The 22,964-nt window shown below is 41.0% G+C and overlaps 1 protein-coding gene across 7 annotated transcripts in view; it reads right to left on the reverse strand.

Moving 5' to 3' along the window:
• The window catches only part of MVB12B (multivesicular body subunit 12B), a 211,581-nt gene that overhangs the window by 177,294 nt on the left and 11,323 nt on the right, over positions 1–22,964 (reverse strand). For all 7 annotated transcript variants that reach the window (XR_005203477.1, XM_037745932.1, XM_017549134.2 and 4 more), the window contains exon 2: positions 20,554–20,676. Coding sequence is in view for 6 of the 7 variants with exons in the window: in XM_037745932.1 (XP_037601860.1) it covers positions 20,554–20,676 (123 nt within the window). In the remaining variant the exon portion in view is untranslated. The remainder of the gene's footprint in view (positions 1–20,553; positions 20,677–22,964) is intronic.

Here is a 22,964-nt window from a genome sequence, read left to right on the forward strand (position 1 = left end):
AAAAAAAAAAAAAAAAAAAAAGCAACAGAAAAAAGTCAATAAAACCAAAAGCTGGTACTTTGAGAAGACTGATAAAATTGATAAAACTAAGACTAGAACCAAACATAAAATGGAAAGAACTAAAAATAGAACAACTATTTGACCCAGGATGGCAGCCTGAGCAAGAGAAAAAGAGAGATGACACAAATTACCATTACTGGGAATAAAAGAGGGTAGGTTCTCCAGATCTTAGAGGCATCAAAGGATAACAAGGAGATATTGTGAACAGCTTTATGCCCAGGAATTGGAAAAATTAAATTAAATGAAAAATTCCTTAGCAGACACAAATTACCAAGGCTTCTTTAAGGATCAGTAACCTGAATAACATTATATCTATTTTAAAAATTGAACTGTTGTTTAAAAACCTTCCCACATCCAGGCCCAGAGGGCCTTACTGGTAAATTCTGCAAATATTTACAGAATAAATAACCAAATCTACTTTAAATACTTCAGAAAACAGGCAAGAAAGAAACACTTCTCAACTCATTATATGAAACCAGTATTACCCTAATACTAAAACGAGATATTATAAGAAAACCACAGACCAATCTGTATTCCTCACGAACATACACGTAAAATTTCTTAACAAAATTTTAGAAAATTGAATCTAACAATATATTAAAAGGACAATTTATTATGTCCATGGGGAATTTATTCCAGAAATGGAAGTTTGGTTTAACACTGAAAAATCAATCAGTATATTTTATTATATTAAATGACCAAAAGAGAAAACCCAAGCTGGGCATGGTGGCTCACATCTGTAATCCTAGCACTCTAGGAGGCTGAGTCTGGATACTAGCCTGGGCAACAGAGTGAGACCTTGTCTCCATTTTTTAAAAAATTAAAATTAAAATTAAAAAGAAAAAACCCATATGATAATTTCAATAAAAGCAGATAAAGCATGTGACAAAATTCAATATCCATGTATGATTTAAAAACTCTCTGGAAGAGTACTTTCTGTTAAATAGTATCTATTTTAAAATCTAAGCAAATGCCATATTTAAAAGGCGAAACACTGAATGTTTTCCCCCTAAGATTTGGAACAAGGCAAGAATGCCTGATATCACTACTTCTACTCAATAGTGGATGTACTGGATGCTCTAGCCAGTGCAAAAAGGCAAAAAAACAAACAGGCATACAGACTGGAAAGGAAGAAGTAAAACTGTTTTTATTCACATACTACATCATTATTTATATAGAAAGTTGTAAAAAATATTCAAAAATGGTATAAGAACCAATAAGTGAGTTTAACAAGGTTGCAGAATACCAAGTCAATCTACAAAAATCAATTGTACTTCAATAAACAAGAATAAATACCATTTACAATAGCATCAAAAATATGAAATGCCTAATAGATTTGACAAAAGATTTGCAGACTTCTACACTAAAAACTAAAAGACTGCTGAGAGAAATTAAAGAGGACTTACATAAATGAAGAGATGTACCATACTCATGGACCTGAAGACTTAATATTGTTGAGATGGGAACTACCTGGAAATTGACCCATACATTTAATACAACCCCAATCGAAATCCCAGCAGCCTTTTTTTTTTTGTAGAAATTGACATGCTTATACTTAAATTTGTATTAAAATTTGAAGGACCTAGAATGACGAAAATAACTTTGAAAAAGAATAAAGTTAAAAGACTACCTGGTGTTAAGAATTATTATAAATCTACAGTAATCAAAGAGTAATGGGTTTGGCGTACAGTCAGACATGTAGATCAATGGAATAGAACAGAGTCTAGCAATGTGCCTATACATCTATGATCAATTGATTTTTGACATAAGTGCCAAAGTAATTCAATGCAAAAGAGATAATTTTTAAAGAAAGGGTACTAGAACAATTGGACAGCTATATATAAAAAATGATATTTGATTCCATATGTCATACCACATATAACCATTAACTTGAAATACATCATTGATCTAAATACAAGGGCTAAAATCATAAAACTTACAGAAGGGATTAGAAGGAAAAATCTTGACCTTACAGCTAGCAAAGATTTATTAAATGTAATGCAGAAAGCACTAACTATAAAAGAAAAAAAAATAAGCTAGACCATCAAATTTTTAAATTTTTGCTTTTTAAAAACACTGTTAAGAAAATGAAAAGGCAAGATACAGACTGTGAGAAAATAGTTTATACATATCCAACAAAGGATTGTACTCAAAATATACAAAGAACCCTTTCAACTGAGTAAGACAAATAACCCAATGAGAAGCAGGTAAAAAATCTGAACAGGTACTTCACCAAAGAAGTTATAGTAATGGCAAGAAAAAAAACCTCAAAATCATTAATTGTTAGAGAAATGCAAACTAAAACCATAGACAAATACACACCCACTAGAATGGTTAAAATGAAAAGGACTATCTCAAGTGTTGGCAAGGATGTGGAAGAACTGAGAGACTATGCTCTCAGGATTAGATAGTATTATGTGCAATGCTCTGCTGCTGGGATGTAAAATGATACAACCACTTGGAAAATAATTTGGCAGTTTCTTTAAAAGTTAAACATACATCTCCTATGCAATCCAACCCTTCCACTCCTAGGTATTTATCCACAGGGAATGAACGCATACGTCCACACACAGACTTGCATATGAATGTTCACAGCAGCTCTACTTTTAACAGCCCAAATTGGAAACAAGCCACATAACCCTCAATAGGTAAACTGTCACACAGGTTTACAACAGAGCACTCCTCATTAAACAAACAAGGACTATGGACACACTCAACAATATGAATGAATATCAAAATAAATATTCTGAGAGAAAAAAGCAAGACAAAATAAAGAATTTACATAAAATTCTAGAAAATGCAACCCAGACTACAGTGACAGAAAGTAAGCTGACCAACGGTTTCCTAGAAATGGGGTGGGGGGAGTGAGGGCTTGTATTGGACCATTCTTGCATTGCTAATTTCAGGGAATACCTGAGACTAGGTCATTTATAAAGAAAAGAGGTTTAATTAGCGCATGGTTCTGCAGGCTATACAAGCATGGCACCAGCATCTGCTTGGCTTCTGGAAGGGCTTAGGGAGCGTTTACTCATGGCCAGAGCAGGAGCAAGAGTTGAGAGAATGAGAGCAGGTGCCACACACTCTTAAACGACCGAGTCTCTCGAGAACTCTCCATCACAGGGACAGCACCCGAAGGGGAACGCTAAACCACTCATGAGAAATCCGCCCTCACGATCCAGTCACCTTCCACCAGGCCCTACTTCCACTATGGGGGATTACATTTCAACATGAGATTTCGGGTGACAAATACCCAGACTAAATCAGGGATGTATTCTAAAAAGGTAGGAGGAACCGTTTAGGGGTGATGGACATGTTCATTATCTTGATTGTGATGATGGTTTCCCAGGTGTTTGCATACATGTCCCAAAACTCAGCAAATCATACATTCTAAATATATGCAGTCTATTATATGTCATTTATAAAGCTATAAAAAAAAGAATCCATGTGCAACAGAAACCAAACGTACATAAAATAACGGAAATGACAAAATATTTATGGGATACTTTAAAACTTCACTAAAAAGTATTAAAACAAAAGACCTAAGTATTCACGTTCCCAGATAGGAAAACTCAATATTGCAAATATGTCGACTTCCTTCAAACCAACTTATTAACTCAATGCACTTGCACTGAGGATCAACACATAGTATTTTGTGCGATCTGACATGTTGAATCTAAAGTTCTTTAAAAAAAATAATATGTGGTAGTAACCAAAAAATAGTTACTACCATTTTTTTGAAAAAGAGTAGAAGGAAGGAAATAGTTCTAGCAGACATAAAAACATGTTTTGAAAACATGATCCTAAGTGAAAGAAGCCAAACAAAAAAGGTCACATATTATATGATTCCATTTATATGGAATATTCAGAGTAGGCAAACCCATAGAGACAGAACACAGATTGGTGGTTGCCAGGGGATGGCAGGGAAGGGAGAATGAGGAGCAACTTTTGATGGGTACAGGATTTCCTTTCAGGGTGATAAAAAATGTTTTGGAACTAGATAGAAGTGGTGCTTATAAAGCATGATGAATATACTAAATGCTACTAAATTGTTCACTTTAAAATAACTAATTTTATGTTATGGGCAACTTTACCCCAGTTTTTAGAAAATCAACCATTTGCTAACTTCAAAACGATGCTCTAAACCAGCAGTAAGTGAAGCAGTGTGCTATGGTGGAAGAATAGGTTACATTGATTAATTTAAGAGAATACTACCTAGAAACAGCCTGGAAAATCCCTCTTTGGGGCCCAAGCAAATGCCACCCTACAGGATTTCTTCCTGTGGTCACAAGACTGCTTCCTAAATCACTTGAAGCCTGCAGGTCTTAAGTTACAAGCAAGAAGTTGCAGTGTCCTCATAATGCAGTACTTTAAATTTAAGTAGAAAAGTAGCATTGAATGTTAAGGGTATGATTTGCTGTTAGTGGTATGATTTGACCTAACCTGAGTGTTGTTCACGCCCCTGGTCCTGGGCCTGCTGCAGTGTAGCTGCTGTTACATCTACTACCTCCATGCACACGGGCCTTACATCCCAGCCTGAAGGGCGAAGCCCACCCAGCATTTCTGCAGACCCCTAGGATTGGGCTTCTAGGATCAGCCCCTCACGAGCCAGCTGGGTCTGACTTGGAGTCATCAGGAGTCAGAAGGAGGTGATAATAAAGTTTATTTCTGTTTCCCTCATGTCTTGTATTCCCTGCATTAAGGCCCTATATTAAGGAAAAAGAAGCTGCTGTGGGTTTCATCTGTGGGATAGGAAACAAGCGTTCTAATCAGCGTAAAGCAGAAATCTGTGCACGTGCAAAGACCTCGCATATGACAACTACAGCTCATCAGAACTACAGGGGGAAGACAGTGTCCTGAAAATGGCTACAAAATTGAAAAAAAAATAAGGTAGACTCCACTTTACACTACACTCCAAAACAAAAATCTGACGTTTAAAAAGCCAAATCAATAAAATAGATGATATATTAGCTGAAAATATATGATATTTCTATCATCCTGGGGTAGTCAGGCTTTTTTGTTTCTAATTCTTTTAAGTTTTGATGTTAAAATAATTTCAGATTTCAAGATCAGCTACAAAAATAATACAAACAATTCCTATGTACCCTGTCCCCACAGCGCCTAAAATGTTAACATTACTATATTTGCTTCCCCCCACTTTCTCTTTATGTATGTAGACATTGCATTTCTACGCATGTGTGTATATACATGTTTTCATATCTATATATTCATTTACATGCTGTGTCTTTCTCAGTGCAGCATATCAGCAGGCACCTGACATCTACTTGTCTCATTACTGGAAATGTTAACTTGAATCACTTGCTTACGGTGGTATCTGTTTGGTTTCCCCACTTTTATTCCTTTGTAATTAATTTAACTCCTTTGTAATTAATAAGCATTTTATGGAAGATACTCTGTGACTCTGTAAACATATTGTTTCTCATAAAAATATCACCTCCTAGGTTTAGCATCTAGACAGGTCTTTTAAAGAATAAGACCAAACAAATAATAACAATAATAAAAAAGAAAGAAAAAGATTGACAGATGTGATTACATTAAAAAAAATTTGATAAGATGAACAAACGTATCAACACAATGTGATACTATGAACAAAGCTGAAAGACTGACAGGATGAGAGGAAAATATTTGTAACATATAATAGTTAAAGAGTCAATACACAGAAAATATGAGGGAAGCCTAGAAACCAGGAAGAGAAAGCCAGCCACATGAGCCAGCTATAAAAACTGGAAACTGATTGTCAAATGCAAATGGCCAAGAAACATGAAAAGATGCTCAGCCTTATTGCTAATCACAGAACTGCACATTCACAAAATGAGCTCCTAGTTTTGAAAAGTAATAAAAAGACTGACAATAAAGGGTAATGGTCAGGGCAAGGGTAAATAGGTATTCGGGTATACTGTTTACTAGGAATATATGTAAACTGGTAAAGCATTTTTGAAAAGCTACCTGATGTAGTAATTACTAAAATTTAAAATGTACATATCCTTTGATCCACCAGCATACATCCAGAGATGTATGAATAGGAATACTCATCATCAGCATTGCTTTTCACAGACCAAAAAGAAAAATCTAAATTTTTATCAGCAGGGCAGTGGTTACTAAGTTACTCTACAGTGAGAAAACATACCAGTAGAAGAATAGAGGCTAAGCAATATGTCAGGACATCGAGAGAAAAGTCAAGGGGCATCATGTAGAGCATAAGAATACATAATAGTAATACTAAGCTAAGAGCCACAACACTCACACTAGTACCAGTCACTGTTAAGTACATTACAAACATTAGCTCATTTAATCCTCAACACAATTCTATGAGGAAAGTCCTGCTACTAATCCCCACTTTTGAGACAAGACAATGGAGGCACTAAGAGGTAAAGTAACTTAACCAAGGCCACCACCAAACTACAGGGCTTCTCTCTATAAAAAGGTGTTTGCAGATTTGTAGGAAAAGGATTGGAGAGGGATACAGACCAAACTGTTAATGATAATTACCTCTGGGAGAGGGAAGGCTTTATTGTTTAAATCTTTTACAACAAGAATATATTTGTACAGTATAATACTTGTGCTATTAAAACAAAACAATACAAAGACATGAATGAATAAATGAATGAATGAATGAATGAATGGCAGAAGCTAGTTGACAGGTCCCCTGGATATCTGCCTACTTCAAGAACCAAAACAGATCCTTCGAGTCTCATCTCCCCTTTTGGAGACATCTCGTGGACTCTTTCTCTTCTTCAGTGGTCTCCATCCTTCAGTACAGCTCACCAGCCACAATCCTCATTTCCAGCCACGTTTCCTCTTCCTGATTTGCATCATCCCTCATGCAAACCACCTTTTAATACTATAAATGTGGACCATGAAAACTGAGAAAGATGGCCCCAAAGCATTTTGAGTCTTCCAGACTTTAAGGAGTAACTGGCAAGTGTTTTACAAGCACACAATTGCATACTTCCTGCCTATATATATAATATTAAGGCTGAAACATAAATGTTTTGGAAAGATTTATGACAGGCTTAGAAATAAACAGATTCTCTGGCTAACTCTGAATTAACATAAAATTAAAGCAAGCCAGTACCTCCACTTCCAGGAATATGGAGTCATACTTTTCCCTAGTCTTCCCAGTAAGTACAACTAAAAACACTGGAAATTATATGGAAACAAACACAAGAAGACTCTGAAAGGTGAAAGAATACATCTGACCAGCTAGGGATCTCATGACCCAAGGAACAACATGGTGATGAGTTCTGTGGTTGTCTTTTTGCCTCATGTATCCCAGACTTGAAGCTAAAGGAATCAGCAACCAAAAACAGAAGTAAACACAGACCAAAAGATAAACAAAGAAACAACAAAAACTTGCTTTCTCTAGTCAGAGGGGCAGCCTAGCAAAAAAGAATACATTTAGACAATAATTGTTCTACTCCAGCCAAGTATCACATAAAATACTGTGGCCCCACACCCACCCATGCCAACAAAGCCAGAATAAGGATCCCACACTTGCACATCTAAACATCTAAAAAACAAGTAACCCTAATTCTACACAGTCTCTTCCAGAAAACAGAAGAGGATGGAACACTTTCCAATTCATTTTATGAATCTAGTATTACCAAGCCAGACAAAGACAGCATACAAAAAGAAAACTACAGATCAACATCCCTCATGAATATAGACACAAATTTTTTTTCTTTTTCACACATCTGTAACAGCCAGAAAAATTCTTAATAATCTATTATCAAAGAGAATTCAGCAATAAATAAAAAAATTGTATACCATGACCAAGTTTAGTTTATTCCAGGGATGCAAGGCTGGTTTAATATTCAAAAACCAACCAATTTAATCCATCATATTAACAAGCTAAAGGGGGAAAAAATCACATGATCATATCAATTAATGCAGAAAAGGCATCTGACAAAAGTTCAATACCTATTCATGATAAAAAAATTCTCAGAAAAACAGGAATAGAAAAGAACTTCCTCAACTTGATAAAGAAAAACCTTCAGCTAATATTATATTTAAAAGTGAAAGACTAGGGCCAGGTGCAGTGACTCATGCCTGTAATCCCAGCACTTTGGGAGGCTGAGGTGGGTGGATCATAGGTCAGGAGTTCGAGAGCAGCCTGGCCAACATGGTGAAACCGTATCTCTACTAAAAATACAAAAATTAGCTGGCTGTGGTGGTGTGCACCTGTAATCTCAGCTACCTGGGGGCTGACGCAGGAGAACTGCTTGAACCCGGAAAGTGGAGGTTGCAGTGAGTGAGAATATACTACTGCACTCCAGCCTAGGCAACAGAGCAAGACACCATCTCAAAAAAAAAAAAAAAAAGTGAAAGACTGAATGTTTTCCCTTATGATCAGCAATAAAGCAGGAACGTCTACTCTCTCACAGGTAACAGTGCTAGATGTCCTACCCTTTGCAATCAGGCAAGAAAAGGAAATAAAAGGCATTCCGATGGGAAAGAAAAAAGAATGAGATTGTTGTCCAGGTGGAAAATCATAAGGAAACAAACAAACAAACAAAAAAACAAAAAAAAACCTAGAATAGGTGAATGCAGCAAAGTCACAGGATATAAGATAAACCTATAAAAATTAACTGAATTTATATACAATAGCAACGAACACGTGAGCATCAAAATTAAAAGTACAATTCCATTTATAATTGCTCAAAATTTAAAAATAAGTATTTAGGCTTAAATCTCCCATAACATTATAGAGCTTGTTTGCTGAAAACTACAAAATGTTGGTGAAAAAAATGACAGACGAACTAATAAGTGAAGAGACATACTATGTTCATGAATTGGAATACTCAACATAGTGAGGATGTGAATTCTCCTTCAAATTGATAAGCAGATTTAACATTAATTCCCATCAAAACCCCAACAATTTTTTTGTAGATATAGGCAAGATTATTTTAAAATATATATGGATAAATAACTGGAATAGCTAAAATAATTTTGGAAAAGGAGAATAATGTGGAAGGAATGAATCTACCTGCTATGGTTTGAATGTCCCCCCAAAAAATCCTGTTGATACTTAATCCCCATTTTAGCAGTATGGCAAGGTGGGGCCTTTAAGAGGTGATTGGATCATGAGGGCTCATTCATGGGATTAATGGCTTAATTGGTTATCATGGGAGTGGAACTGGTGGCTTTATAGAAAGAGCAAGAGATTTGAGCTAGCATGTTAGCATCCTCAGCCTCCTCGCCATGAGATGACCTGCGCTGTCTTGGGACTCTGCTGAATCTTCACCAAGCAAGAAAGCCCTCACCAGATGTGCCTCTTGACCTTGGACTTCCCAGCCTCCAGAACTGTAAGAAATAAATTTCATTTCTTTATAAATTATTCGGTTTCACATATTCTGTTATAAGCAAAAGAAAATGGACTAATACAGTATCCAATTTCAGGACCTACCATACAGCTGTAGTAATCACTATTGCATGATATTGGGAGAGGGATAGACACATAGAATGAAAGTAGAAAACCATACAATAAGCTCAGCTGATTTTTGACGAAGCTTCAAAAACAATTCAAAAGGAAGATTGGCTTTTCAACAAATGGGGCTAGAGCAATTGGTCTTTCAAAGACTTAAGTGTAAATGTAAAACTATAAAAGTTCATAGGAGAAAACAGGAGATAATCTGCAGGATCTAGAGCTAGGCAGAGTGTTCTTAGACTTGACACCAAAACACAATTCACAAAAAGGAAAAGTTTGGATTTCATCAAAATTAAAAACATTTGCTCTGTTGAAAGGCCCTGTTAAGATGAAAAGGCAGGTAAAGACTAGGAGAAAATATTTGCAAACCACATATCCAACAAAGGACTCACAGCAAAATACACAAAGAACACTTAAAACTCAACGGTAAAAAGACAAACACTCCTGGCTGGGTGTGGTGGCTCCGCCTGTAATCCCAGCAATTTTGGGAGGCCAAGGAGGGTGGATCATGGGATCAGGAGTTTGAGACTAGCCTGGCCAACATGGTGAAACCCCATCTCTACTTAAAATACAAAAATTAGCTGGGCTTGGTGGTGTGTGCCTGTAATACCAGCTACTCGGTAGGCTGAGGCAGGCAAATCGCTTGAACCTGGTGGGTGAAGGTTGCAGTGAGCAGAGATTGTGCCACTGCACTCCAGCCTGGGTGACAGAGCAAGATTCTGTTAAAAAAAATTTCAACTGTAGGAAATAAGAATAAATAAAAGGTTCCTCTTCAAAGCTTTCTTCTTAGTTCACTATAAATAAAGCTTTTTCTAATAATCTTAAAGTAGCTGTTAGTCATAATAAAGAAGTAAGTATATCCTGTGTTCTTTTTTTGTTTTTTTTTAACCGAGTCTTGCTCTGTTGCCCAGACTGGAATGCAGTGGCACAATCTCAGCTCACTGCAACCTCCGCCTCCCGGGTTCCAGTGATTCTCCTTCCTCAGCCTCTAGAGTAGCTGGGACTACAGGCACGCACCACTACAACTGGCTAATTTTTGTATTTTTTAGTAGAGATGGGTTTCCCCATATTGACCAGGCTGGTCTTGAACTCCTGATCTTGTGATCTGCCCACCTCAGTCTCCCAGAGTGCTGGGATTACAGGCATGAGCCACTGAGCTCGGCCTCCTGTGTTCTTAGTTCTTACACTTTAACCTAGATATTTGCCCTAACATGTCTGGACAAGCCCAGGCAAGTCTTAGCTCATAGCTTATTCCCCTTCCTTATTTGGAAATGTTATTGCTTCTCTAAGCATTCCTCAAGTGACTTCCTCTTTTCCTTGGTTCTCCTCTGCCTTTACCTCTTTAGAAAAGTTTTAAGTTGTTAGCCAACTGGGTACAGCCTAGACTGTGAAGTCCAGTTCCAGCCAATGGAATCAGGACAGGGCAGTAGGGTGGATGTGTTAGATATAAATGGCCTTGCCTTCTTTGTTTAGTGTCCTCTCGTGGCAAGATGGCTAATGGGAGCACCCTTTCTGCAGAAAGAAAAGTTGCCTTGCTGAGAAAAATCAAATTGATATTCAAGTGCTACTTCTTTTGTGGCACCGAAAATTTACTTATAACATCATCAAAGACATACATATGGCAAATAAGCATATGAAAAGATGTTCAACATCATTCATTAATCACTAGGGAAATACAATGTAAAACCAAACGAGTTATCACTACACACCTGTCAGAGTGGCTAAAACAAAAAAAATATTGACAATAACAAATGCTGGAAAAGATGTGAAGAAACTGGATCCTCATATATTCATTACAGCTACACCAAAAAGTAGTTTAACATTTTCTCTAAAAACTAAACATGCAGCTACCATATTACCTAGTAAATGCATTGCTGGATATTTATCCCAGAGGAATAAAAACAGTCACACAAAAGCCTTCATGTGAGTATGAACAGCAACTTTACTCATAATAGCTCCAAAATGAAAACAACCAAGATGGCCTTCAATGGGTGAATGGTTAAACAAATTGGGGACATCCATACCATGGAATACTATTTATCAGTAAAGAGAAATAAACCATTAACCCACACAAGACTCTCTGCATGAACTGTTGGAGAGTTATGCTGAGGTTTTTTTTAAAGTCAATCCCAAAAGGTGACATACTATATAATTCCATTTATAGAAGATTCTTGAAATGCCATAATTATAGAAATGGAGAACAGATTACGGTGATCAAGGATTAAGGAGAAGGTGGTAGTAGAAAGAAAGACAGTATAGCTATAAAAGGACAACACGAATGATCCCTATGGTGACAGAAATTGTATTATGGTGGGTTTTTCTGTTTTTAATGACACTTTGATATCCTGACACCTTGCAGAAGCAGGGAGGGACTGCCCCTCCCAGGTGAATGACTTGCTTGTGGGCATGCTTTGGATATGAAACCAACCAATACTGAGTTCTTATTTCCATTTGCCTGCTTTAATGGGCTCTTGCAGTCCAGGACATGATTCCCTGCCCTAAAACGCCCCAGGGCCAATGAGGGACTCACCCCTATACCCTAGAGCCTGCCAAAATTATTCAAACTTAGTCAGTCCTAAGTGTGCTCACTCTGCTTACACTACCTTTCCTGGCTCATTTCTCCCTGGCTCCCTCTGCTTCCTGAGCCACCCTGTGCTTCCCCACCTGCGCTTCCCCAGGTGGCCCTACAGGGTGTGGCCTATCTTGCTCCTCTTGGGAGCTATGAGTAACAAACTAACTTTCCAGTGGTAATCCTCTCCTAATTTATTGGTCACATCATACCTGAATGAAAACAAAATCCTGGGTACACTCTAAAACAGAAATGGTCTGTATCTGGACTGTATTAACGTCAATATCCTGGCTGTGACACTGTACTAGTTTGCAAGATGTTACCACTGGGGGTAAACAGGATCTCTCTGTAGTACTTACTACTGCATGTGAGTCTACCATTATCTCAAAATAAATAACTGAAAAAAAAAGAAAGAAAAATTAAAGCAAGTGCCTCATCTTTTTTTATCAATCCAATTAATTGACATTTCATTGTTAGAAGGCTTTTAAAATAGGGGATTGGGAAGTTTTAGCAAACAGAAGGAAGTACCAGAACATTGCCCATTCCCTGCCACTTTCCAAATGAATCAACTGCAGAACAAGTCATTAGTGGGAACATTGGGGCCAAAACAAGAAATTCATGGTTGGCAGGGAAGCGAAGCCTAGAAGAAGACAAGACAAGCTCCTCTGTAATCAGGTGCTTTAAGCCACCATTTCTGATGGGATCACCTAGCAGCAGCTGATGTTTGCCTCCTGCACACCTCCTGGATGCCAGCACTGTGCTAAGGGTGCCACGTGCATCCTCTCAGCCGGCAGCTCTGCTCCCTTAGGGCCAGGGCGCAGCAGGACAAAAGGGAATGTGGAGGGAAGGACCTTAAAAGAAGTTTGCTAATCCAGGCCACAGGAAACAAAGGCCCAGGGCTAGTTACAAAACCACTTTCCGCATTTTCAGTAAATCTCAGCTTAATGTATTTTCTAACAAAACAAAAAGGAGGAACACCTGGTGCCTTTTATCAAAACAAGCTCTGGTTCTGAAAATAAACCAATCTGTGTGGCAGGACTCAAAGTCTGCGGGTATTTCTGCAGTTAGTAGTCCCACGACAGCAAAGCCCTGTGCTCAGGAAGCCGGGACAGCAGGAATAAGCTGCTGCCCTTGTTTCCGCATTCGCTTATGGAGGCAGAATTCCAGGAGGGGCAACTGCCTCTGTCCTCCATCTCATGGAGAGCAAAGGCAATTTTCCTGCCCCACCACAACTTACACTTTCTGAAAATCCATGTGACAGCTGTGCTCAGATGGGCATATGACGATGTCCCATGTTTCCACTTGATATCTGCCATATGTTTTTACAAGATATAGCTGCCATCCTCACACGCTCTTCATAATGTGATTTTTAAAAATTCCTTGAGCACTATATAAAATACAAGCTTGTTTGAACCTGTATCACCGCTGAAATTCTTTTTCCTTCTCTTCCTTTGGCAAGTAAAAGAACAGGACCTCATTTGGAGTATGGGATTTTCAACTTATCCCTCTCTATGTTCCCTATACCCAGCCCACTGGCCCAGAGAGAAGCTGACCTCTCCTAGCACCCCCATAGTCCCTTATATTTGCGTTCGAGCGTTTGAAACTCTAATCATTCAGAAAATTCCTACTACATTTTGGACATATATAAGATATACAGGTCCAGTTGTTTTTTAAAAATGTTCTTTTATCTAATTAGTTTCAGAAATAGTGTTGAGAGAAAGAGACATGGTGGGAAGGAGAAGCCGCAAAAAAGGGGGAAATAGAGACTTCCAGGGCAGCTGGCCCACGAGCTGCCCACACCCGTAAAGCCCAAGGCTGGCTTCCCAGTGCGCAGAGGCAGCATGGGCAAGGGCTAAAGAAACGTGACCCGGTGCCCCCCTCTGACTGGGCTCTGCATTCCAACTCCTCTCCCCATCAGAGCTCTGCTTCACCAGCCAGCCTCTCTCTCCTGTATCTACACCCCTCCCTTTTGGTTGGTTCCTTCTCATGAGCAACTAGACATGCTCAACACTTCCCTGCCTTTAACAAAGGGAGAAAAGGCTTCTGGGGTTATGGCATCCTCCAGCTCCTGCTGCCTGCTGGCCTCCGCTCTTCAAAGGCCATCTGCACTCTCAACCTCTCATCATCACCTCCCACTTACCCTACAGATCCACTCTAACCTTGCTTCTGAGCTTGTCGCCAAGTTCACAACCATCTCCTTGAATTAAACCCAATGGACACGCTTCAGGCTCCTTTCACTTTGGCAACTTTGAACATTACTCACCACACTTTCTTATAGAAATAGAATTTTCCCCTTAGTTTTCCTACTAATTTTCTACCTACCTTTCTGGATGCTCAGGCTTAGTCCCCTTTTGAGTGCCTCCTCCTCTGCTCATCCTTAACCAGTGACCCGCCATGGGAGTGGAGTCTGAAATGGCGCATCCTCTCTTCTGGTCCCACAACCCTCCCTAGACAAGCCCAGTTATGCCCACAGTCCTTGCTATATGAGGATGGCGCCCAGACCTCTCTCTAGATCTTCAGCCCTAGGGCTCTGCGAGATGTCACACAAGCAGCTCAAACTCAAGGTGCCCAAAACTGACCCAGGAGTCGCCTCCCGCCTCCACCCCACCTGGCTGTCTCTGTTTCTGTCCCAGCAGAGAACACCAGCATCTACCCGTGGCCAGCAAGACATCCTGTGGCACTCTCATCCTTCCCTTTCCTCCCCCTTCCCCACCTCCCAACATTCAACCCATTCTTTCTTTCCATCAAATAATAGGTATTTGGGTTCCCATGTCCTGAGTTCCCACAGCCCCGGGATCCATGTTCTGCTTCACAGCTCCACTGTCAATAGCCTGGCACAGGCTCTAGCTCTCACTTTGCGTGAATTCACAGTCCTCACACACTCCCACCTGCCTCGCTGCTTATCGTCCCCTGAATTGTTTTCTGTACCAACCAAGTGAACTTGGGAAAACACAATTCTGGCTAAGAGCCTCTTTTTCTTAAAATCTCCCAATGACTCCCACCACCCTCAGAATAACAGCAACCTCCTTAGCGTGGCTGTGATTAGGCCTCACCCACCCGCCCATCCTCACCTCTCACCTCTCACTTGGAGCCAGGCCTTCTCAGAATACTGGATTTCCAGCGCCTTGGACAACAGCTAAGTGGCCAATAAATGTTTGTGAAACCAATGAGCAAATAAATAACTGAATGAGTAATGGTCAGAAAAAGTTTCACAAAGGGGCTATGTAATCTGGGTTTTAAGGATGAGTAAACTCTTACTTAAAAGATCGCGGGCTGGGTACAGGCACTTCAGAAACATGAGAAAAGAGGTTCAAAGGTATAATGGTACAAAGCTCCTGCTTATTCTGCATGTGAGAAAGTGAGCCGTTCAATGGACTGGAGAAAGAATGAGTAGAAGGAAGAAGTGAGGCTGTAAGATACACTGGATCATGAGAGCCAAATCAAAGAAAGTGGATTTTTATCCTCTATGTGGTTATGAGAGAGGACTCCTGGGGAGTGGCTCCTTGCCTGACACTGAAACAGATGCTTGTTATATCATTGGGCCTTTGCTCTTCTACATATGCCTGAGGGTGGAAAGCACCTTCAGGCAGGAACTCTGATGCAGGGCCCTCCAGAGGACTGAGGCCCACTAAAGCTTGGACTTCCAGAAAGAGTCGTGGAGCCTGAGGCTGATCTGTCACTTCAGGGTTACTTTGGCAGAAAGACTCCTGTGTGTTGGGTAGGGTTTCTCAAGAAGAGAATAGAGAAGGTCTTAAATCGGAGTGAGGAAAAAGAGTAAAATATTTCCCAGTCTCTTTGAGACCAGTAGGCAGTTTAGCCTGGCTGCTAAGGTGTGGCAGCTCTCAACGCTTTTCTGAGGTAGGCAAGATGAAGGTAGCCAACAGCAAGACAGGGGGCTGGCAAGGAAGGGGTCTGAGCATGGACCTGGACCCTTACCACAGCTGTCAAGATCCTCTGAGTTTTAATATCTCATTCCCATTATCCCCAAAGTCCCAGAGAGGTCTCATGAAAAGTAAGTTTGGTCTCAGCTGTTCTGTGGAAAGCCATGTGCTATGCTTTCAATGTGCCCCCAATGTTCATGTGCTAGAAATTTGATCCCCAATGCAAGAGTGCTGAGAGATGGGACCTGTAAGAAGTGATTAGGTCCTGAGGTTCTGTCCTCATGAATGGAGTAACAACCTTATCCTGGGAGTGAGTTCCTGATTAAAGGATGTGTGCAGCCCCCTCCTACTCCCTCTCCCTGTCTTGCCCCTTCGCCTTCTCCTGTGGGATGATGCAGCAATGAGGCCCTTGCCAGATGCAGGCCCTTCACTTTAGACTTCCCAGTCTCCAAACCTATAAGAAATAAATCCTGTTCAGTCTTAGGGATTGTGTTAGAGCAGCACCAATGGACTAAGATACCACAGAGGATCACAGAGGGGCAGACGCAGGGAGGGCAGTGTCCAACCCCCGCACAGGCCAGAAATGCCAGAGCAACAGCTGCCAGGTGAGCAGGGAGCTGAACCCAGACATAGGGCAACCTCACAGATGTCACCAACAAAAAGGTGCATGTGGTGACAGGGGAGAATGCTGGCAGTAAAGAACCCTGAGCACCTTTGAGGTGGTCTCCTGGGAAAGGCTCCAATATCTAGCAGGCTTCAAGGTATGGAAGGAAGGGAATGATAGCGATTTCTAGAAGTGGGATGCAAGGGGTTCATGCTGACAGAATTATCTGGAAAATTAGATCTGAAAGATAAACTGCACATAAGGACTTCCCTTCTAAGCACTTAGCCCCAGTTTCATCTTTATTTGCAACCATCATTGCCTGTCTTCCCCTCTAGACTGTGCTTCATGAAGGCAGGAGCTGTGTGTGTTTCACTCATCACTGTCTCCCCAGCTCCTCACTGGCACACAGTAGGTACCCAAAAAATGGGCTGGATAAATAAACAATTTAAAATTAAAATGTTCTGGAGTGTCTGATTAGTCTCCTTTCTCTGTGTGGCTCACCTTTTATTTATTTATTTATTTATACCAAGAAAAGTATATTTTCAAGGAAAGGAAGACATGTCCTTGATGGAAAAAGAGTCATCTCATAAATATAGCACTGCAGCTTCCGTCTCTGAGTTGTAGGCATTTACTTATTCATTTATTTAGAGACAATTGAGTTGTAGGCATTTATTTATTCATTTATTTAGAGACACTGTCTCTAATAATAATGAATAAATAAATGCCTACAACTCACTCTGTTGCCCAGGCTGGAGTGCAGTGGTGCAATCTCGGCTTACTACAACCTCTGCCTCCTGGGTTCAAGTGATTTTCCTGCCTCAGTCTCCCAAGTAGCTGGGATTACAGGCACACACCACCACACCCAGCTAATTTTTTTGTATTTTTAGTAGAGATGGGGTTTCACCACGTTGGCCAGGCTGGTCTTGAACTCTTGACCTCAAGCGATCTGCCCACCTTGGCCTTCCAAAGTGCAGGGAATACAAGCATAAGCCATGGTGCCCGGCCATAAGCATTTATTTAGATAAGCAAAGGAATGTGGGTGAAGGTAAAATGTTTATTTTTAGAAACATGGAAACATATCCAACAATGATTCTCAGTGATGTCCAGCTTGATGCCCCTTAGACACTGCACAAGAGTGGCTTATAAATTAAAGGTTACATTCTGCACACAGGCATTGTAGCAGGAAGCACTTCTTATGGCATTACAATTCTTTGAAAACTGACCATCCACACAGGATAAAACAGCATGCACTACCTTTGGCAAACACTAGTCATCTATGACATATAGTCACTACTCCAGGCATGTGGCGTCACAAAGAAGCATGAGACCCACCCCAACTCTGACTGCAAGGGGAAAGAAGCATGTGTCACTCCAAGACAGTGTGGGTGTAGAACAGAAAAGAGAGGCTATTTCAGAGAGGACTGCAGATACTGGAAAAATACATTGAGAAGTTTAGCAAATAATCCCCAGCCCCCTACCCTAAGAAGCCTCCCCTGATACAGAGAGAAGTTATTGAATTAAATTTTTATAAATGAACATTTGGCACCTTTTACCTCAAGCAGCAATGGGACCTAAGCTCATTTTAAAGCAGTTGTGCTACGCAGGGTCACCAGTCCATCTGGTGACTAACTTGCAGGGCTGCATGGTGGCAGTACTTAACAGGCTCTGTGTGCGGGGAGAAATTAATCCTACAGCAGCTACGACAGACAGAGAGAGGTCTCGCCCCAATCCACAGCAGGGCTTCCTCATCTGCTGGAGTCCTGTCTAAGCATCTCTGCAGCCTAGCCACCACAGAGCGCTTTGCACTTTGGTTTGGATGTTGACTTAATATGAAACTCCAGATAAAAGAAATGAGAAGTCTCTCTTCTCACCATGCCCTCCCCGCCTTCCTTGAACTTGGGGTCAGACCTCTGGGGAATGAGACGCTTATCTGCAAACAGTCCAGAGGCCAGTACCAAGAGGGGACTCCCACCTCTCTCCCTGTTAGGGCTTTCAGAGGGAGCCCGGGCAGTTTCCACCTCGGCCATGCAGAGCTGGGTAATTACCGGGCGGATGAGCTCAAGCCCCTTGCCCTGCTCACCTCCCACTAAAATGCATGGCACAGCACAATCATGAAATGTGCTTATTAATTTTACTCATTTGACACTGCGCTCTTCTGCCCTGAGCTAGATGTTAGAAGAAAATGATAGGGATAGATTCTGCTCCTGTCAGACTTACCAAGACTTCCAGAAAACCAAACTATCAAAGGCCATCTGCCACCCACTAGCCAAGCATGCAGGATGACCCCAAACATACAAACGGAATGCTAAAGATACAGATCAACAAAAGAGGGCATGGGAAGATGGTGAGACCACTGCCCTGTCATGCTCCCTGTGAGCCCTCCTAGGAGAGTGACCCCTGAGCCCGTCCTCTCCCACAGTGGGAGCTCCCAGTCCCTGCTTTGATTCACGACTTGCTGCTTCATCCCTAATTCATCAAAAGACACTTTGGCTTCTCAAATCAGGAACATTTTTATTAGCTTCCCCCAGAGTATCATGGCACAAAGCCATACCTAATGATTCTATTTTATGGAAACATACACATTCAAACCATGCTTTGAAGTCAAGCAGTAGGTAAGACTCAAATCTTTGTCAGAAAAGATTTCTTCATTTTTTCACTTTTAAAATGTTTATGAGCTTTCGAACAGTTGGGAAAGGGACGTGTAGCATTTGAACAGGCTCTTCCTTCCTTACTGAGGAGCCAGCACTGGCTGACCCAGTACAGATTCGCATTGAACATTGCAGTTCTTGATAGGTGCTGATTCTGCCCACCCACCCTCTGCTCCTGGAGACATCTGGCAATGTCTGGAGACATTTTGGGTTGTCACCACTGGGAGAGGAGGGACAGGTGCTACTGGTACTCACTAAGGAAAGGCCAGGAATGCTGCTGAACAACAGAGGGTGCATAGGATAGCACACAGCAAAGAATTATCTGCTTCTCTTGCCCTAAATGTCAACAGTGCTGAAGTTGGGAAACCCTGCCTTGGGGTTTCCTTTCCTCTGCTGGACCAGGCATTGCATCCTCCTCACTGCAGGACATCAGTCACTATTCTAATTGCTGTGGCAGGTTTTCAGTTTTGGCTACTTTCACTCTTATGTATTCTTGGTGCACATTTTCAGTGAATAAGAACAAAACATTGTCACATACAAAATGAGGAAAGTAAACATAAGGCCACCTTAGAATCTCAGAACACATGATAATATCCACTGTTAATTAAACTCTCCTAATGTTCCTCTGTACTTTGTAAGCTCCACCCAAATCAGAATTTACCTACTGAAACAACAAAACAAGCAGTTCCAATCATCAGGACTACTGAGCACCAGCACAGATGTCTACTGAAAAGCAAGGAAAGTTCTCCACTGAACTGTGGCGGTGTGTTCAGCCACAGCACTGGACTTGGAGGAGGTCTGGTAGTGATGATTCACCATATCCAAGGACTGGGACTCTGCTACTTCACTTCTCAGAGCTTGGGTTCTCCTAATTAGCAAAGAGGCAATACAGCTACTTGCCCTCCCAGTCTTCCAAAAACTCATGAGAGCTAAATGAGTTCTGGGTAGGAAACGTTTTAAACTGTTAAGAGCTACACAGATGTAGGACAATGAATGCCTTTATAATATTCATACATGCATGACAATATATAACAACCACCAGAAGTCTTTCACAGACTCTGGATCCTTTACATGAAATGTCACAACCAGAAGTCGGAAATCAATGAATCCAACTCCTTAATTTTATAGAAGGTGAAAATGACCATCACAGAGGTGGTCAAGGCCAGGAAATGGCCCAGATGGGCTCAGGTCTTTTGACTCCCAAACCAGAATGCTCTCCACACCCTCCCTTAAGTTCCTAGAGGGAAGAAGTGCATCTTATGCAAAAGGGTCAGAGGGTCTTGGACACAGGAAATAAATACTGTAGAATCAGTGAGCAAAATGTACAAACTAGTATCTTGACTTACTACATCATAGCCTGTCGGGGCTCGGTTCCGAGAAGCCACCACCCCGACTCCAGTGATGGGATCCATTGATGTTTCTGGCAAGGCTTCTGAGAGGTCTTTGACTTCAGGCATGGTGGACTGGTCCTGGTTCAGAAAAGGAAAAAGAAAGCACAAAATTCAAACATAGCATTTACGTGAATAATATGAAAGCTCAAACAGACAGAAATAGAATCATGGGGCAAATACCGTGAGCCAAGGTCCACATAAGTGAACTGGTTGAAAGAGTCCTGATCCTATGTGACCCTTCTCCCCAGTCAAGAATTCAATTCACCTCTGGTCTTCACTCTTCTCAAGTCAGCTTTGAACACTGAGCTAAAATGTGGGCTTGCCTCTACTTTCAGGAGGTAATTTTGACTCAAAACCAAGAGCAAGTAATTCTTAACTCTGCCATCCAGCTGCTTGATTTCTGAACATATACCAGTAGCTGCTCTGAAGACACAAAAGACATGGCTAAGCCTAACAACACCTTTCATCTCTCTCCCTTGCAATCTCTCCTATGGAGGCATAGACTTCCAAATCCACAGCCAAGGTTAGATCTTCGGCAGGCAGAGCTTTGCAAAGCAAGGAATTTTGCAAACATAGAAATAAATGTTCTGAGCTCGGGGTGAAAGAATGGTGTTGGAGTCCAGGCTCCATACTGACTAGCTGGTGAGCTTGAGTAAGCAATTTAGCCTCCTGGAGCCTTCATTACCCAGTTATAAAATGAGGTCATGATACTGACCCTTGCAGAGCTACTGTGAGGACCAAGAGAGGTCAAAGAGAGTGGATGTAAATGAAAGGCTTGGAGAGGTCCGTGGTACACAGTAGGTGCTCAACAAAAAGTACATATGACTGGTCGGGTTTGGGACACACAAGCCCAGGTAACTGGCCAGAAATGTGATACGCATCACTCCCTAGGGTACTGGCAGAGTCCTTTGTTGTGTTTCACCCTAGGGTCATGTGGGCACTTACTCAAAGCCAAATACTAACAATGACCATAATTCTTGCTGGGCACTTTGAGAGAAAGGGAGTGAAAATGGAATTATTATTCTGCTGACTGACTGCCTCTTGATTTGACAAGAGGAGACAGGTAGAATATAGAGAGCACTGGGTCTGGGCAGCTGGAGTGGCAGTACACCAGAAAGCAAATAAAAGAGGCAACACCATATGTAAATGAACCTAAGTACTTTTAAAAGGACAAGCAGTGAAAAAGAGCAAGTCAAATTCTACCTCTTTTTGCAGCAATTAAACTCCACTGGCTATAGGTCTGCCAGTTCTCTGAAGGCTGGTTACCGCTTCTAACACAAACCAAACACCCTACCTCACTAAGCAGGCAGGATGAATATTCTTGCTTCTAACCTAGAATCAGAAAAGGCAGAGGCCATTAAAAATGACTGCAGCCTCCTAAATAGAGCAATCAAAATGCCGTATGCAAGTCTCCCATGAAGTCAGTGGAACCCACCAAAAGCTCCGGAAACAGACTTGCCAATGAAATGGAGCCAAGTCCTCCATCAAAGAGAGGAAGTGCCTGGCACAGCTGCAGTCTCCTTTTCTGTTTACAACAAAAAGCTTAACACAGTTATGCTTTACTTAATTCTTCTGAAAATAAGCTTCTAAATGACCAGGGCAGGGGGTATCACACTGCATCACTGCATCATTTTCTATTTTCAAGTTTCATTTACCAGGCAGGTTTATGTGCATAAAACACAGGGCTTTGTACTTCCTGCACACAGTAGGCATTAAGTAAATATTTACTGAGTGAATACACATATATGTCCCTAATAAAGGTTAAGAATTAAATATCTGCACCTGCAGATCCAGAGCAGACACTGATCGAAAGGGCTCAGCACTTGAAAAATCCCGTATTATTGGTAACATGAAAATAACATTGCTGCAGTTTGCAAAATATTGGTACCTGCTGTTGGTTACCAAGAATGCTTCGCAATTAACAACTCATTAACAGAATGTAGGAATTCTGCCAGTGCTAAAATATCACGCTGTGAATTTAATAAAGAACATGTGAGGTAAGTTTTTTTTTTTTTTTTTTTTTTAAATTTTTTTTTTTTTTTTTTTTTTTTTTTTTTTTTTTTTTTTTTTTTTTTTTTTTTTTAAACATAGTATGGCCTCTACTAAAGAGAGAGAAAAAAAGGGGAGAGAGAGAGAAGGAAGTGGGGGTAAGCATGAATAAGCAATATCTTATTTGCTGATGGATTCATTGCTACATCCCCTGGTCACAATATCCTCCCCTGTACGGCGACGACAATGGCCCTCTGCCCTGGAGCCCGCTCTCAGCAGCAGGAGGGTCACCAGGCCCTGGAAGAAGCCATGCTGCTCCCACAATGCCCCGCGGTGGCCCAGGAGAAGGTTCCAAGATGGCTGCGGGCGGCCCAGCT

Source organism: Cebus imitator, unplaced genomic scaffold, assembly GCF_001604975.1.
Source record: "Cebus imitator isolate Cc_AM_T3 unplaced genomic scaffold, Cebus_imitator-1.0 Scaffold216, whole genome shotgun sequence".
Taxonomy (NCBI): Eukaryota; Metazoa; Chordata; class Mammalia; order Primates; family Cebidae; genus Cebus; species Cebus imitator.